We start from the raw sequence: 17,188 nt of genomic DNA, 5'->3' as shown, positions 1-17,188 counted from the left end.
CCTTCTAAATCTTAAAGGACCCTATAATGTATGAATGACGTGAACAGTGATGTTCTCCCTTGAAAGAGAGGAATGGAAAAAAAGGCAATTCCTGGAGCTGGTTTTTTGACAACATAATAGGCCTTCCAGTTATCTCTAAATGATGTGATGAAATTCTCGACAGAATGTTACCTGGAGTTCTCTCATCTAAAAACTAAATCAGCCATGTGGCACTAAAAATTGGGAATAGTTGGTGGGGAGAGGAGCAGGGTGGACAGCCTGAGGCAACATGATATGTATGAATCAAGTGCAAGACCTAGGTCTAAATCCCACTCCTGACACTAGCAGTTAGCTACTAGGCAAGTCATTTAATCCCTCCACCCCAGTTTTTATATCTATAAAATGAGGATGATCAATAGTAGCTATCTTAGAGTTGTTGTGAGGATCAGATGAAGAAATGTAGTACTTTGTAAATCCTAAGACACTAGAAATGTGAACTATTATGAAAGTAGCCATGAATTGTTGTTTGGTGGTTTTTTAAGTTGGGTCCATCTCTGAGTGACCCTATTTGGGGTTTTCGTGGCAAAGATACTAGAGTGGTTTGCCATCTCCTTCTCCAGCTCATTTTGAAGATGAGGAAACTGAGGCAAACAGGATTTAAGGGACTTACCCAGGTTCCCACAGCTAGTAAATATGAGAGTCCAAATTTGAATTCAGGAAGATGACTCGAGGCCCATCCCTCTCCACAGCACCACCTGGCTGCCTGTGATCAATATCAAGATTTTTAAAGCAACAAAGACCAACTTTACATCCACTGGGACAAGAGGAAAGCACTCTGCCCTTCCATTTAGAAAAGGATTGTGAAGAACTATGATCACTTTAATAAATGGGATTTTTTTTTTTCAGGGTCACTGGGATTTTTACTTCTTTTGTGATCAAGGTACATTTAGAGGAAAAGGTTGATGTCTTTTCTAAAATCCCAAAAGTCACTCATAGAAGCTATTCACTGATCCATTCCACAGAGCACATTTTAGTCCTTTATAAAGTTCCGACAATCCTTTCATGTGGAAGTGTTGAAGAAAAGGATTTAAAAACTCTTAGAGAGAGAGACTGAGGAAAAGTCGGATTCAGGATGATTCCATTCTTTCCATGTTGTGAAACTAACTTGGCTCATTTATTCTCTCTATTTTGTTCTAATACTGATAGGCCATAATTCCATCCCCCTTGCCACTCTTAACAATTCAAAGAAAGAACCTGAATGAAAATCTAATATAAAGAGTTTAATCTTGGCTTTCCCCCTCTTCCCCTTCTTTTGAGCCATGTCTTTTTTTCCCTTTTCTTGACTTTCACTCTTGAACTTTTGTATTTCCAATTCACTGGTATTGTGGCATTTTCTAAATATAAAAAGCTATATAATTAAGTTTGTGCTAGGACACCGCTCCAACTACCCCAGTGCTGGGAGTCCTGAGTCCTTGTCAACAGGCCTTATTAGCCCCCCAAGTTCCAGTGTTTGGGCCTGCATCTCCAGCAGAGCTGAGGCAAAGCTGCATTGAGAAGCCTCCTCATGAGGTTCCCATTAAGGTGTTTTTCCCTTCATTCTATCTTGCTCAAAGGAAAAATAAAGGGGGGGGGAGGGAACAGAGGGAGGGCAGGACCCTGGCTAAGACTTTCCTAATAATTAATGGGTAAGAGTTTGTAGAGAAAAACTTCTTAATGGAACCCTTTATTTCATAGTCCTTAGACCTGAAAGGGAATTCTAAGGTCACCTACATCTCTCATTTTACAGATAAATAAACTGAGGCCCACAGAGGTGAAATGAATTAAGTGGCAGAGTCAAGATTTGAACCTAAATCAACTAATAGCAAATCCAGTGTTCCGAGTTAAATGAAGTAAATGCGAAATTATTTTTAGTGCTAGTTCTTACAATTTTACAAAAATAAAAGGGGCATTATGGTAATATGTTACCACATGTTATATGGTATAAATATGTTTATTACTACATAAAATATAAAAAGCATATTACCACATATCATATACCATAAATATATAATAGGAAACAATATAGAAAAGACAAAAACATTACCATATTCTATGCCATAAATGTGTATTTATAAATACATACTAAAATATAAATGCATAAATACTATATTCCTATATAGACACCATAAAAATAATGCCACCAACAATCCTTTAAGCTCCTTCAAGCCAGAGCATTGCCCCCCAAAATAATCCCTCTTCTTTGTGTAGTGTTACATTTTTCAGTGCTTTTCAATAATTTAAAAAAAAAAAACATTTTAGAAAAGCTTCCCAAGTTTTGACCAGAGCCCAAAGGAGGCTTAACAGTCATCCAAACTAGAGTCCTTTTTGATAGCAACTTGGGCAGAAGGCAGGGCCAGGCAGCCGCTGGCTCTCTAAGCCACGCATGCCCCGAACCGTGCCGGGGGGGGGGGGGGGGTCCCGTGGATGTGAAGCGAAATGGTTTTCATTAGATAGTTTTGCATCCAGAACGGCTTCAGAACAGCCCATCAAGGATCCTTTCCCCACCCCCCTTTACAAACTTTTTAAAAATCTTGGTATTGCTTCGCGTTTCATAACTAAACTCTCGTGTTGACCTCCCTGTTTCTACCTCAAAGCATCGTCCTCAGACTGGGCTTTTGGAAGAATGGCCTCCCCAACATGGCGGCTGCCGCGGAGGGATGTGCTCCCGCGGAGGGATGTGCTTCGGCTCAGCGCCTGTCCTTCCCTCCATTGTTAGGGACTCGCTTCCAGGCCAGGGAGGCGGGAGTTGGGGACTACATTGGGAAGCGGAGAGAACGCCCACTCCTTACTGGATTCCAGAAATCTATGGCGCCACTGGAAAACCAACCTAACGTTTGGAGAAAGTCATTGAGTCTTCAGATTTTTACACTACTTATTCCCTTTTTAAAAGTATAATGATGGTCTAGATCCCAATTTTAGACTTTTCCATTTAAGAATCAACAGAAGGAGAGACATCCAAATGCCTTTCTAGTCCTATCAGAGTTTGACAGGAACTGGAGTAAATTGTAAAACAGTAGTCCAGTAAAACTGGCGTTGCCCTCAAGAAACTAGCCTTTTAAGAATAAAGCATGGGCAGCTGGGTAGCTCAGTGGATTGAGAGTCAGACCTAGAGATGGGAAGTTCTGGGTTCAAATCCGACCTCAGACACTTCCCAGCTGTGTGACCCTGGGCAAGTCACTTGACCCCCATTGCCTACCCTTACCACTCTTCTGCCTTGGAGCCAATACACAGAAGGGTTTAAAAAAAAGAACAAAGCAGACACCTACATACTTAATATGAATCTGTGTTTTCATCAGTTTCAGGCTCTTGTTTTATGATTAAATATATTATTAAGTAATACAACATATTAAAATTTATTATGCCATATCATATATTATAGGTTAAATAATATATTGTGAGAAAACCATAATGTAAGAAAAAAAGAATCTGGTCACATTGCAAATTTATGTTAAGTAGAAAAGGAAAGATTTTAAGACCAAACAAGAGTTAGAAAAAGTTACAAAATGTAAAATAAATAATTTTGATTACATTAAAGAGTTTTTGAACAAACAAAACCAATGCAATCAAAATTAGAAGGGAAGCCACAAATTGGGGGAAAATCTTTATAATAATAAAATAAACTATAAAACTGAAAGTCCCTGCTTCAAATAAAATTCTATTTTTATTTTGTTTTATTATATAGGGATGTTTACATGGATTCATTTCTCATTTTGAAAAAGAAAAAAAAATTTCTTTTTACTTATCTGTTGACGTATGTCTTTCCCAGTATATTGTAAGGTCTCCGAAGGGAAGATTTCCTCATGTCTTCCTTGCACATTGCTTAATAAATACATGTTGGATTGGAGATAGAAGAGAAAGCCAGTCTGTGACTTAATGGACCCCTGACTCTGCTTGGCTTGAATGGTGAGCTCCATCTTACCCAGAGGGTCTGCTTGGCAATTTCTTGGACCTCCAGTGACAGAACTTTCTAGTTCATTCTAACTCCACATTTGGAAGGCGTGCCCAAATCTGTTGTCACGTCTATTGTTTACAACAATATAAACTTTAAATTTTCAAGGGCTAACTAGTGACCCATTCATTTCAGACCCTTGAAACAATCAATAATTTGGACTGTATTTCAGAGGTCATCGCAGTCAATAGATGCTGGCCATTTTTTTGATCTGAGAAATTCTGAAAAGACCCTCTTCTCTTCCCATCACAAATGGCCATTTCCTTCTCCAGCTCAATTTTTTTTTTAACAGATAAGGAAACTGAGGTCAACAGCTGGGTTAAGTGACTTGCCTAGAGTCACAAAGTGAGGAAGTATATGAGTTCAGGTTTGGACTCAGATCTTCCTGAGTCCAGGCTCATTCTATCCACTAACAATCTAGCTGCCTCAAAAAGAAAAAAAAAGAAGAAAAAAAATGTCCAGTCCCCTGAAATGCACTAGTTTCCTTGACCAATATTTAGCCACTGGAGGCCTTTTGTCCTTTTCTTAAACCAGCTAAAGCCTGAGAGTAGTTAACACTCAACAAGAAACATCTTCAAGAAGTAAGTGCATCTAACCAAGTTAGAGCAGGCAGCTCCTGGGGCAGAGAGGTGAGCGCTTCAGTGTGTTTAATCTAAATTGTCCTAGAGGTCTCTGTTCAGACTCTTTCAACTCTTTAAAATTAGTGAAAGAAAAATAAATTATTTAATTTTAAAAATATAAAATTAAATTAGTGAAAGGCAGAATTCATAGATGGGGCCCATTTTCAAACTTCAGTCCTGCTGACCTCTCCCTGAAACCATGAACTTTGGTTTTATGGAAAATGGCATTTTATAGTGGAAAGACCTAAAGACCAACTCAGCAGCCCACAAACCTCTGCGACCACAGGCAAACCAATGAGCCTTCCTGGGATCTTCCCCATCTCCAAAAGTAAAGACACCTGCCCTGCCTCGTTTAATGGTATTGTGAGGAAAGTGCTCACAACCCAGCAGATGTTAATAATGTGACTCAGTAAAACTAGGATTATTCATTAACCTTGCAGAGTGAAGTGTTTGTTTCCCAATGGTGCTTCAGCCCTGGATCGTACATTCAGGAATTCACCGCTGGTACTCCTCAGAGCAAACTCTCACTGGCATGAGGGGTTGTGATGACCACAAAGACAACTCCCAGCTCCCTCTCTGTCTCCCCTGGAGAGCTCCCCAAACCCTGGCAAACAGGGCTTCACTTACACACTCTTTAGGAGTCACCACCATAAGGCTGCCAGATGGAGTTGATTTTTTTTTTTAATCCTTCCCTTCCATCTTAAAATCTACACTCAGTAATGGTTCTACAGCAGAAGAACAGTAAGGGCAATGGAGGGGTTCAGTGATTTGCCCAGGGGTCCCACTGCTAGAAAGTTTCTGAGGTAGGTCAGATTTGAACCCAATTCCTCCTGGCTCTATCCACTGAACCACCCAGTTGCTCCTCAGATTGAGTTTGTACATAGACTTTCTACTCGGTCACCCATCACTTGAAAGGTTATGATTTTCCAAATCAAAGTGACAGGTCTGGTACAACTCATAGGAATTCTGATTGCCCAAAATCAGCGCCATCCCAACCCTTGGCAAAATCTGGTAGCAAAGGGAAGAGGAGGAATTGATGTTTCAATAGCATGCTTTGCAGCCAAGTTTCTTATGAACGTCGCTCGTGATGACATATTTCATTATAAGCAGGGCACCCTGGAAACTCTGTCCTCAAAGAGATTTTCACCTTTTAAGAAAGGAAATTATCTCCTCTCTGCCCCTCTCTACCTCCATAATTTTTCTTCAAAGTGGTTTTAGCCATTAAACATGTTTGGTCCAGCCTAATCAAGAAGCCATTTGGAAGTCACTTGCTGTTGATAGAGCAAGTGTTACTGGGCTTCGTGCCCTGAAGTCCTGGAATGAGGGTAGCAAAGCTGCCAGCCACATTTCTGTCCCTTCCCCACGTAGGATACAGGATGGTTTGGTGCGGCGGGCAGCAAGCTTGCTCCTTGGAGATCTTTGTAGGCAGCCACCCAGCCCCGTCTGCCAGTCACGTTTTAATTTATCAGTAGCAGCAAAAGAATTTCCTCAGAACCACCATCTACCTGCTCCATCAGGCTGGTCCTCTTCCAAACAGGGAATGTGGCTGATAAACTGCACATTTATGCATAAACTGGCCATTGAATCCTTGACAGGGAGTTTCTAGATAATAAGAGCCCTAAAGGAAAAGTACCTTAACAAGAACCCTAAAAACAGTTGGCCAAGCCTTCCGTGACACCTGCTTGTGTGTGAGGGGTTTTGTTTCTAAACCCGGGGAAATTGAGTCTGTATGTTCTTATAATAGCAAGCTGAGGACAAATCCAGGGGCCAACTTTTGGGGGTTGGTGTTGAATAAGAGCAGAAAGCACTTAATAGTTTGTCTACTAAGGAAGATCCGAAAACAAACATACATTTTGGTGCGCAGTTTATTTTTGATTGGCATCATGTCCATTTGGAAGCAAATTAAAGCACAGCTTCGAAGCTCCCAGCCTATTGCCGAGGTAGCTTTCACAATTCTGAAAGGTGGAGCCTTATCAGGATAAGGCAGGCATGCCCTAAAAAGACCCTGGCAAAAGAAAGGCTGTCCAGGAAAGACAGAGGATTCGACTGTAAGCCATGAGAGAAAGGGGAACACATTAAACAGAAATGAAACAAAACCCCCCAAACCAACAAAACATAAGTAGTTAGGCTAGTCCTCTAGCATCCGCTAGCATGCATCTTTTTTTCAAAGAAAAGTGCTATTCAGGCATGTCACGGACAGATCTCCCTCTGCCTTTATCAGCAAATACTTTTTCTATTCCAGAATGGAAAACACATTACTGTGGATTAAATACATCTAAAATGGATGTTTTATTGCCATAAGTCACCAATAAGAGAATGAATTTCATTTTAATATGTTTTTATTGTCATGATTCTTCATAAAACACTTTCAAAACATTCTGTACATTTCCAGCCACTCAGAACTGCTTTTCCCTTCTATAAATGTCACTTGTTGGGTGGAGGTGCCAAGATGTCTCTGTACAAAGATGTACAATATGTACAGTCACTAAATGCAAGCCGTGTCAAGCGGAGGCTAGGGCGCTAATTCATGCCAGGGTTAGAGGGGGGGGGGAAATCAAAACATTTCAACACATAAGACTTAAGTCTGAAACTCTTGTGGTTGTTTTCCTGTGCAAATGATTACTTTATAAACAAATATATGTATATATCATATAGAAAGAACTGGTTTAAATGCTCAGTTCAGCTAGAACCATGCAGCTGACTGGATCGATGACAGCGCTGCTCTCCTGTGCCCTTCTCCGTCACAACCTTTGGCCAGGCTGAACAGTTGTCTCATCACTGGGATGCCACGGCCACCTTGGGCTGAACTGCAGCAACGACGGGAGCTTTAAATTTGGGAAGATAGAGGCCGAACTTGTTTTCGATGCCAGCAAAAGTGGCCGTGGCCAGCCTGTATCCACCGATGTGATCAGGGTTGGCGGGAGGAAGGTCTGCGATGCGGGATTTGGGTGTAGGCTCTGAGCCTGAGGGCTTGCTGTTGGCAGAGAGAAAACAAGTGTGGTTAACAAAACAGAGCCCTGGAGAGGCAGAGGAGTACTAGGCACATAGCTTAGTCCAGAGAGGGTCCATCTCAAGAATGAGTGGGCAAAGCCAAAAAGTAGTGCCCTAAGTCACCTGCCCAAAGACATGGTTTGCAAACAGCATGCTGCTGAGTCAAAGTGTTTTCTGAATCTCAGCAAGGGGCTAAGGGTGGGAGGGGAGGGGGTTCCCAAAGAGGAAGGCATCCATTTGGAGTATAAATAATAGAAGATTAAATTTGTCATCTTGAAAATTAGAGCAGAGAGGTGTCACAATCCAGGTTTCTGATGAATAAGAAACTGAAAAAGGGAGAATTGAATTCCAAGAATTTGTCTTCTACATGGTCTGGGCGGGGGGAGAGAGACAATGTTTTAATTCCAGAGAACTGTGTATGGATCCTCAGACAGAAGGAGCCCTCCAAGTGCAAAAAAGCAACACTCAGAACAGCCTTAGTTTAAGGAAAATCTCCCTCAAGAATATTCCTCTCTGGCCTTTAAAAGATTGCCTGCCCTTTGATCCAGCTATACCACTATTGGGTTTGTACCCCAAAGAGATTAAAAAAATGTTTATACAAAAACATTTATAGCTACTCTTTTTGTGGTGGCAAAAAATTGGAAACTGAGGGATGCCCCTCGATTGGGGTATCTGATGGTGGAGGAATACTATTGTGCTGTAAGGAACAAAAAACTGCTTGATTTCCGTAAGAACTGGGAGGACCTCCATGAACTGATGCAGAGTGCAATGAGCAGAACCAGGAGAACATTGTACACAGAAAGTGAAACATTGTAGAACGATCCAATATAATAGACTCTGCTACTAATAGCAATGCAATGATCAAGAACAATTCTGTGGAACTTATGAAAAAGAATTCTATCCACATCTAGAAAAAGAATTATGGGAGTAGAAATGCAAAAAAAACCAAACCATATGATTTATCATTTGGTTATGTGGGTATATGATTTGGAGTTATGGTTTTTAAAAGATTATTCTATTACAAATGTATATGTAAAATATAAAAATAGATTTTGAGTGATAATGCATGTATAACCCAGTGGAATTGCTTGTGAGCTCTGGGAGTGGGGAGGGAAGAGGGGAGGGAGAGAACACGAATCATATAACCATGAAAAAATATTCTAAAAAAAAGTTTTTTATTCAAAAAAAGAATATCCCTCTCTATTTACTCTGATGCTCTATTCACCTAGCAACCAACTGATTTTATAATTTGGCCTCCTACACAGACTTACCTAGAAGGTAACTCTTTAACAGATAACTGGAACTAATTTTCAACCACATATAACTGCAACCATAAACTAACAATCTTTTGTGGAACTGGTTAATGTGAATTAAAACCCCACCCTCACCCCACAAATTATCATTGATCTAGATCTAGAATGGACCTTGGAGGCCATCAAGACCAAGTTTCCTATTTTACAGAAAAGGAAACTACAGCCTAGAGAATTTAGGAATATGCCCGATATTTCACAGATGCTAAGTAGCAGAAGTGAAAATTTGAACCCAGGTCCTCTGGGTCCAAAGCAAGTATTCTTTTCACAGTCCTGATCTTTTCTTTCAACCCCTTTCTAGCTAAATTGACAAATCATATTTTCTCTTGGTCTGTAAAATTGAGTGCCAATACCTGGACCCCATTCACACTACCTATAAGAACATGGACAAGTTACTCAGTCACCCTAAGCCTCACTTTCCTCATCTGTAAAATAAGGGGGGTAGGCTTAGTTCTACCTCTAAGGTTCCTTCTCATGATTACTGAAGCTCTCCTTCCAATTACAATAACAATAATAGGTAACATTATATAGCATTTACTATGTGTTAGGTGCTGTGCAACCAATATACTTTACAATGATCTCTCATTTGACCGTTACGACTCTTATGAGGTAGGTGCTATTATCCCCATCTTACAGATGAGAAAACTGAGGCAAACAGTGGTTCAGTGCCTTTGCCCAGGGTCACACAAGCCAGGAGGTGTCTAAGACCACATTAGAACTCTGCTCTTCCTCACTCCAAGTCTGGTACTCTACCCACTATGCCACTAAAAGCCCCTGAATCCTCCCCACACTGACCACCCTCTCTACCATTATTTAAGCTGAAGCAAATAGTTTACAATGGGAAATTCTCAAATCTTTACTATAGCAATGCTAAAAAAAAAAAAAAAAAAAAGAATGATTAAATGTATTCTACACTGACTTGATAATGATCTATATCCGCTTTGAAATGGAAAAGTATTAAATACAAAGGGATTAATAATTAAGGGAGTTATGAAGGATGAAAAAAATCATATTTTGTTAAAATGCAGGTAAGTATTTCCAGCCAGTATTTTGTTATCTCCTCCTATTCTCCCCCAGACAGTTATGGAACAGCCTTCAAGATACGCTGCCTTGTTCTCTCCTCTGTCTTTTTAATACCATTCGTTTACCCAGAAGCACCCCAAAAAGTCTTTTTTTTCCTATCGGCTCTCTAGTAGCCTTAAAAACTTAGCCCGCTAAACAAAGTTTGGCTCTGCTCTCTATAAAAGAAAAATCAACAGTAGCACTTACTGGCCTCCAAAATCGACATAGAACCATCTCTGTAGAAGTTCATAGGTGACCAGGGTAACCCCAAACTGGGGAGAGGATCGGAACACTCGAGCTGTGGAAAGGGAAGGAAGGGATTCAGCTGAATTGATCCACCAAGGACGGATCTTGCGAAGCCTTTGAGGAAGGTTCTAATTTCACTCATCCCCTACCTGCCGTCCCTTTCCAAAAGGCGGATGGCCCTTCTTCTCTCAGTATCTTTCTGAAACAGTCAATAACGCCGCTGTATGTTGTCTGACCGGCACGGGCTGCCACTTGCAGCCTTGTCTTGATGACATCAGCAGGGGTTACCAAAGAAGCAGCAGGCACACCTTTCAGGAGAAAACCACATTTAATTCACCCAAAGTACCCTGTAAGAGAGAAATACTCCTAACCTCTAACAATATAACTATCAACTTTAACCCTTGTGAGAAGCTTAAACTTTCTTAAACAGGCACTTGGGTGCTAATGGGAAAAGAGCATAAGAAGACTGTTAGCTGCTTCCACGGTCGGAGCAAAACCTTTCTCCTAAATGAGGAATGTCATATTTGGGGACAAGAATTTTGAATCTACATTGTTGTATATGAATCAAAAGAACCAGACAAAAATTATGCAGTGATATGAACAGAATGATTCTTTCCAAGGTTACACTTCAAGTTGCATTATCAAAATCACTTTAAATATCTCTCCTTTTCTTCTCAAATAAAATGCAAATATTTTATATTTTTGTGGGTCATAAAAAAGGGTATGTACATATTTAGTGAGCTGCTAAGTTCATCTGACACCAACTTGTGGTGTTCTGAGCTGACTCATGTCGACCTCCCCTCACTCCGTGAATATTAATAATCAGAGCAGCCCACCTGCAGTATGGGCCAATATCAAAGTAGAAGGTGACCCCCTTTGGTACCAGTTTCTGAAGGGAGGGCCATTAAAGTAGGCCAAGGAGGAGGACGAACCACCAGTTTAAGAGACACAGGACAGCGAGCTGTTTAAAGGGCATATCATTTACTGTGTCTGAGATTCCCGGGGTCACATTGAGACTGATCAGCAGGATTCGGAAAATGGATTTTGCAAACACACAGTTCACTTACAAAAGCTAAAAGAGGGAACAAAGGAATAACGCAAAAATAATATTTTTTAGAAATCAATTTGACCAGAATTATCACTGTAGAGCTCCCCAAGTTAGAAGGGCTAAAAGAGGGACAAGCATGTTACAAGGAAAATCTAATACTGCCCCATTCCATATCCTCCTGTACCACGCTTAACTACGACGGGGTAAATAACTTTCCTTAGCACAGCAACCAGTATGATCTTCAGAGGCTACATACTCTTCAACCATTTATGGGTAGAAATTAAAAATGTTCACTTCTAATTTTGAGAATTCATATCAAATGGCTGTGGGGGAGAAGTTGGGATTGACAGCTTTTCATGGAAATGCCATTTTCGAGAACCACATAAGCTCAGGTCAGTTTATTTACTTGGCTCTCCCAAATGAAAAAGAAACCAACCACAGCCTGACCCAAGGCAAAATGCCTGACTGGGCTTGGACAGTTCATCCCTCCATGCTTTTTGTTGTTGACTTGGAAATGACATGAAGAAAGCTTGGCATGGGAGTGCTGACCCCAATTGAAAATGGAGAGACTTCAGTCAGAATGAGTGAGCTTCAGAGAGGAGCTAGGCCAGTACACCAGACTAAGGACAGAGCAAATAAACTCTCTGGCTTTCAACTGTCCAATTTAATAAAGATAAGAGGAAGAATAAAGCAAATGATTTGCTGAAACATGGTAATTCCTTCCTGCAGCTCTGGTGGTAACCAACCTTGGAAGCAGTTTCTCAATCACAAGTTGAAAAGCTATGGGCATCCGTCCTATAGACACTGGCATGGTCCTCCCCTACCTGGAGGATCTGGGCAAGTTTCTAGGTACCAATATTTGGGAAGAGAGGGATGAGCTGAAGGAATGTCCTGTAAACCCAGCAGAGTCACCCGGCCACAGAATATTTTCTATCAAAGCAGTGTCTGGACTCAGGACTTGGCAGGTCATGTTTTTTGAGTACGGAGACACAATTATCCAAGGTCATACTCTTCTTGCCTTCTCTCCCAGTTGAAGAACTTCCTACTAATTTGGGTCTGTTCCTTCTCTGCAAATGACAGTTTTAGAGAAGTGCCTAGAGCCTTGAAAAGTTATAGCTAGTATGTGTCAGAGGTGGGAGTTGAAGCCCTGTCCTCCTGGCTTTGAGGCTAACTCTCCATCCCCTATATCATGCTGCATCTGTGCATTCACTGACATGCAAGTAAATGCTAAGTGACTTGGGACTGTGTGACCCTCTCTCCCGTGTCTCTGTTGAAGACTGAGAGCTCACGAGGAGATCTTTGTTTTACTGGCTGCCAACAAGTCACACATCTAGAAGAAAAGTATGATGTTCTCCTTATGGTGGCAAAGAATTGGAAACTAAAGGGCTGTCCCTCTATTGAGGAATGGTTGAATAAGTTGTGGTATATGACGGTGACAGAATACTCTTGTGCTATAAGGAATGATGAGCTGGATGAATTCAGAAAGAGCTGGAAAGACCTTTGTGAACTGATATGGAATGAAGTAAGCAGAACCAGGAGATCACTGTACACAGAAACAGCAATGTTGGGGAATGATCAACTGTGACAGACTTAGCTACTAACAGCAATACAATGATCAAGTACAAATCTGAGGGACTTTTGGAAAAGAATGCTATCCACCTCCAGAGAAAGAACTGTTAGAGTAGGAAAGCAGATGAAAGAATAAAATTTATTACTTATTTTTATTTGGTATATGTTTTGAGGTTTTGGTTTCATAAGATTATTCACTTATGAAAATGAATAATAGGGAAATATGTTTTGTGTGATATTAGATGTATAACCCAGATTCAATTGCTTGCCAGCTCCGGGAGCGGGGAGGGAAGAAGGGAAGGAGACAATTTGGATCATATGAATTCAGAAAACTTATGTGTGAATTTGTTATTAAAAATAAAAAATAAACTTTTTTTAAAATATAGAAGAAAACCAGTTCTCGTGCTTACCGAACGAATATACCTTTCAGCCTGGAATCTCCCCCTGGTACCTAATTTATGACTAGATAAGCCTCTTCTCCCTCTTGCCTCCCTGCCCCAACCCCTAATAACCTTTGAAGTTATTGGTTTGCTTCACCCAAGATTTACAGTAGAGTAAAAGCCTCTGCAACATGTAAATGATGAAAGCCCAATTTAGATGGGCAGATCTAATTTGGCTACAAGTTGCTAAGCGGCATTAAGCTGTTTATCCACATTATGCAAATGTAATTAGCTCTCATCAGAATTAAAGTATATCCCACAAAGGAGACTGGTGATCATATTTAAACTAAGTCATCTACAAACAATAATCCTGCCTCTATAAAGGGAACAGGTACCTGTAGATTCTATATATCCTAGTGAAAAGAAGAAATAAAAGGCTCTTTTGATTAAGAAAAAAAAATTACTGTTACCTGCCATAGCTCCAGCTGCCAAGAGATTTAAGCCTCCAACCCGTCCGTTTTCATCAGCTAGGAGGAGTTTGCAGTGAGCATAAACAGGAAAATAGATGGCAGAGAAGGGAATGTCTCGGAGGAAACACGCTTTGGCACCCTGTCACATCCAGAGAAAACAGTGCACACCAGTTGTATAAACAGGGAGAATTAAGCTAGCAAGTTACCCAACTGGGAAAAAAGGTCTCCAGGTGAAAAGCCAGTGGCAACTGCAGTAGTTTTTCAGAAGTCAAGTGATTTAATATGTTAAGGAGGAATATTGGGGATCAGACAAAATCCTGGGGTCCTGATTAGTTCCAAATCACCAGCAAAGTCTCCGTTTGCTAATGAAAGAAATCCAAGAGGGCTAACAGAGCCAAGTGGGTCCATGGTAAAATATGGCACCAAGGGCCAGAGAGTACTCTTGCTGGCTTCCTTCTGAAGAGAGGCACCAAAGCTGGCAAGTAGAGACCAGAAATAGTGACCCTCACCTGTTCTCCTCAACTAGGGGCAGGGGTAGAGGGATGGAGCCAAAGATGGGAATTATTGAGCAAAAAGAATATTTTTCAGTTCTGGCTGCCAGTTAAAAATTACCCAGAGACAACCTGCCCCACCCAATTTCAGGGAGTACCTTTCCAAGCTACATCATCAATTATCCAGGAGCTACCAACTGCCTGGTCTTTACCAGAGCAGATGACAACTTGCTCTTCATTACTTTTTTTTCCCAATGGCTCTGTTTTTGAAAAGACAAATGTCAAGTCACAAAAAAAACCCCAAGGTCTCCTAAAGGCACTGTACGAAAAGAAACAATTTAAAGTATCAAGAAATTCAGCTTGGGGAGGCTTGGTGATGAGGGAAGGAACGAATAAGGAAGCAGGACATCCAAAACTCGAAGCAGTTCCCAAGAGGTCTGCTCGCATCCCGCCAGTCGGGTCTCGTTAGACAACACCAGAGCTGTGTGACTCTAATGTACAGAATTCCTACTAAAAGCTGCCACGACACAGGCAAATTTACATGTTTCTAAAGTGTTAGCTCTATAAATAAATCTGCTTCCAGGAGGATGCTTTGGAAGGGCTGTGCAGCTGCCTCTGGTGCAGAATTTACCCCCTTGTACCAGTGAAGGGGATGGGAAGAAAGACTTCCTTGTTTAAGAAAACTAATAGCTTCTGCTCCATTTCATCTGATCTGTAATGATGGGAGTAAGTATACCTGCAGGGAAGGAATCTGTTGACTGGCATTTTGCTAAAGTACAGTACGGTGTGGGGTGGTTGCTTTTTTTTTTTTTAAATGGAATTCATTATTGACAAATCCCACCACTTAACTTCTTAAAAACATCTGAATGCCACCAGACTCTACTACTGTTTCCCAGTCGTCAAATTATTAAGACAAAGGGAGGCTCCCACTGGGAAGATAACAATAGAGATAACAGATTCAAAATAAATGTAAGACAATTTGAACTCCAAAACAAGCACAAAGGAAAAGCTGGGAAACTTTTCCCAAAACCCGACCCAGGGAAAAGATGGTTGGCTGAAGCCAGCAGGTCTACAACAGCAGCCTCCCCGGGGAGAGGCATAAAGGCCCAGGGACCAGAGTGGGGGGCCCCCCAGACAATGTTTGTGTATCCCACTGCTCCAAACACAGCTTCAGGTGTTTCTCCTTTTGTTTTTTTTCCTTCTCCAGGGGCCACCTGGCAGGGAAACATTGGTTGGGGGGGGGGGGGAGGGGTTGGGCAATTTGGTTCATTTTTAATGTGATAAAGTTTGGTTTCCACTGTCATTCTCGCCTAAGGTGTAGTCAATCCCAGACTCTCTACAGAGGCTGCCTTACCTTGTACAGCCCAAAGATCCCCAGGTCCCGAAGAACATTCAGGGCACTGACTCTGGGGCCTGTGGTGATCTCTCCGGCTACCTGCAACCGAATCTTCACAATCTCCAGAGGATTAGTAAAGATGACTTGAGAGCCTCCAGCCTGCAAGAAAAGGAAGGAAAGAAATCAGAAATTTCGCTAATGAGGATATGATGCTAAGAGCACTGAGAAGCAGCGGTCAGTCCACTAGCATTTATTATGTGCCAGGCAGAATTAAATGTAACATCCTCAAAATATTCCCTACTATACCTGGCCCACACGTTGCAGTTGGCCTCTCCAGCACGGGCCAAAGAAGCTAATCCCCACTGGTGGCTCTAGCCCAATTTTCATTATATTGGGTCTTTTCATTCCCTGGGCTGGAAATGTGAAAATCGTTTAGGGTTTGTTTTTTTTCACTCCAGTCTGTTCCTGACCATCCTTTTATAATATAAATATAATATAAAGTAAGGACCTCTACACAAGCGAGTGAGATAGATGAAAGAATAAGGGTTTTTGTTCATCTGCTAGCTTAAATCTCTCCCCAAAATCAGGCTATGAAAAACCTAATCCTTTGTAGGAGGCACAGAGGAGCAGGATCTAGGCTTGGATCCAGAGAAGTTATGAAATGACTTGCCCAAAATGGCATAGGTTGAACCTGGGTCTTATGATTCCATGACAATAACTAGAATAATAATCCTTCACATTTAATAAAAAGTTATATTTACATAGCTATATGTTTTAAACCAGCATTCTCATTCCTTCACCCATATAAAGCATCTACCAGGTGTAAAGCAGTGCTAGATGTTTGTCAAAGACAAAAACAAGTCTCTCCCCACATTGTTCCCTGTAACCTTACCGTGTGACCATGGGCAAATGACCTAGCCTCTCTGGGTCTTGGTTTCCTCTTCCATAAAAATGAGGGAGTAGAGTTAGATTCTAACTCAGAGGCTATTATCTACGTGTTGCTGGGGGCTAGACAGAGTTGCCACTCGTGCTTTTTCTTGCCTTTGTATCCTCTGAGTCTAGGACGCACTAGGCATTTAATGCTTTTCAAATTAATTGTTCAGTCACTTGCCTCCTATAAGCACCAATATAACATTCTGAAAATCCTTCTCGGCTCTTATTTCTGAGCATTGGAGAGAGCAATCAACCTAACTCGTGCGTCCTCAGGGCTCATCAGAGGGGAGTGAGCCTCTCTTGTTCAAGTTTCAAATCTAACACCAAGAACACAGCTGTGACACAGTTCGCCCCTTTAAGAGAGAGAACTTAAGAGGGGCTTAGGCTTCCTAAAGCATAGCTCAGAAATGGGATGCGTAGCCACCAGCAGTATACACTCACTCCACACCTCCCCCTTGAAAATAACACATGCTCTACTAGTCTGACTGACAGAAACCTCAATTGGAAAAATGAGTGTTTTGCATCTGAAATTTATGAAGTACCACAGAAGAGAAGGAAAGACACCAACAAGTTTAACACGAGTGATAACATCTCTTCCTTTGGTTTCTACAATATGCTTTTTCTCTCTCTCCCTCTCCCTCCCTTTCCCTCTCTCTCACCTCCTCCTCTCTGTCTCTCCCTTTCTTTCCTCCCTCTCTCTACCCCTTTTCTCTATTCCTTCATTTCCCCTCTCTATCTCCCCTTTCCTCCTCCTCTCTCCTTCCC

The 17,188-nt window shown here is 41.4% G+C and overlaps 1 protein-coding gene across 2 annotated transcripts in view; it reads right to left on the bottom strand.

Annotated features, from left to right (window-relative positions):
- Positions 1–6,908: 6,908 nt before the first annotated feature.
- SLC25A12 (solute carrier family 25 member 12) overlaps positions 6,909–17,188 on the bottom strand; it is a 114,184-nt gene continuing 103,904 nt past the window's right edge. For both annotated transcript variants that reach the window (XM_044669794.1, XM_044669793.1), the window contains exons 14-18: positions 15,509–15,649; positions 13,664–13,802; positions 10,346–10,504; positions 10,158–10,248; positions 6,909–7,561 (exon numbers count right to left, since the gene is read on the bottom strand). In XM_044669794.1, coding sequence (XP_044525729.1) covers positions 7,363–7,561; positions 10,158–10,248; positions 10,346–10,504; positions 13,664–13,802; positions 15,509–15,649 — 729 coding nt within the window. In that variant the 3' untranslated portion in view covers positions 6,909–7,362. The remainder of the gene's footprint in view (positions 7,562–10,157; positions 10,249–10,345; positions 10,505–13,663; positions 13,803–15,508; positions 15,650–17,188) is intronic.

This window comes from Gracilinanus agilis, chromosome 3 (assembly GCF_016433145.1).
Source record: "Gracilinanus agilis isolate LMUSP501 chromosome 3, AgileGrace, whole genome shotgun sequence".
Classification (NCBI taxonomy): domain Eukaryota; kingdom Metazoa; phylum Chordata; class Mammalia; order Didelphimorphia; family Didelphidae; genus Gracilinanus; species Gracilinanus agilis.
The sequence above is the reverse complement of the archived record's forward strand: the minus strand, read 5'-3'. Positions and strand labels throughout refer to the sequence as shown.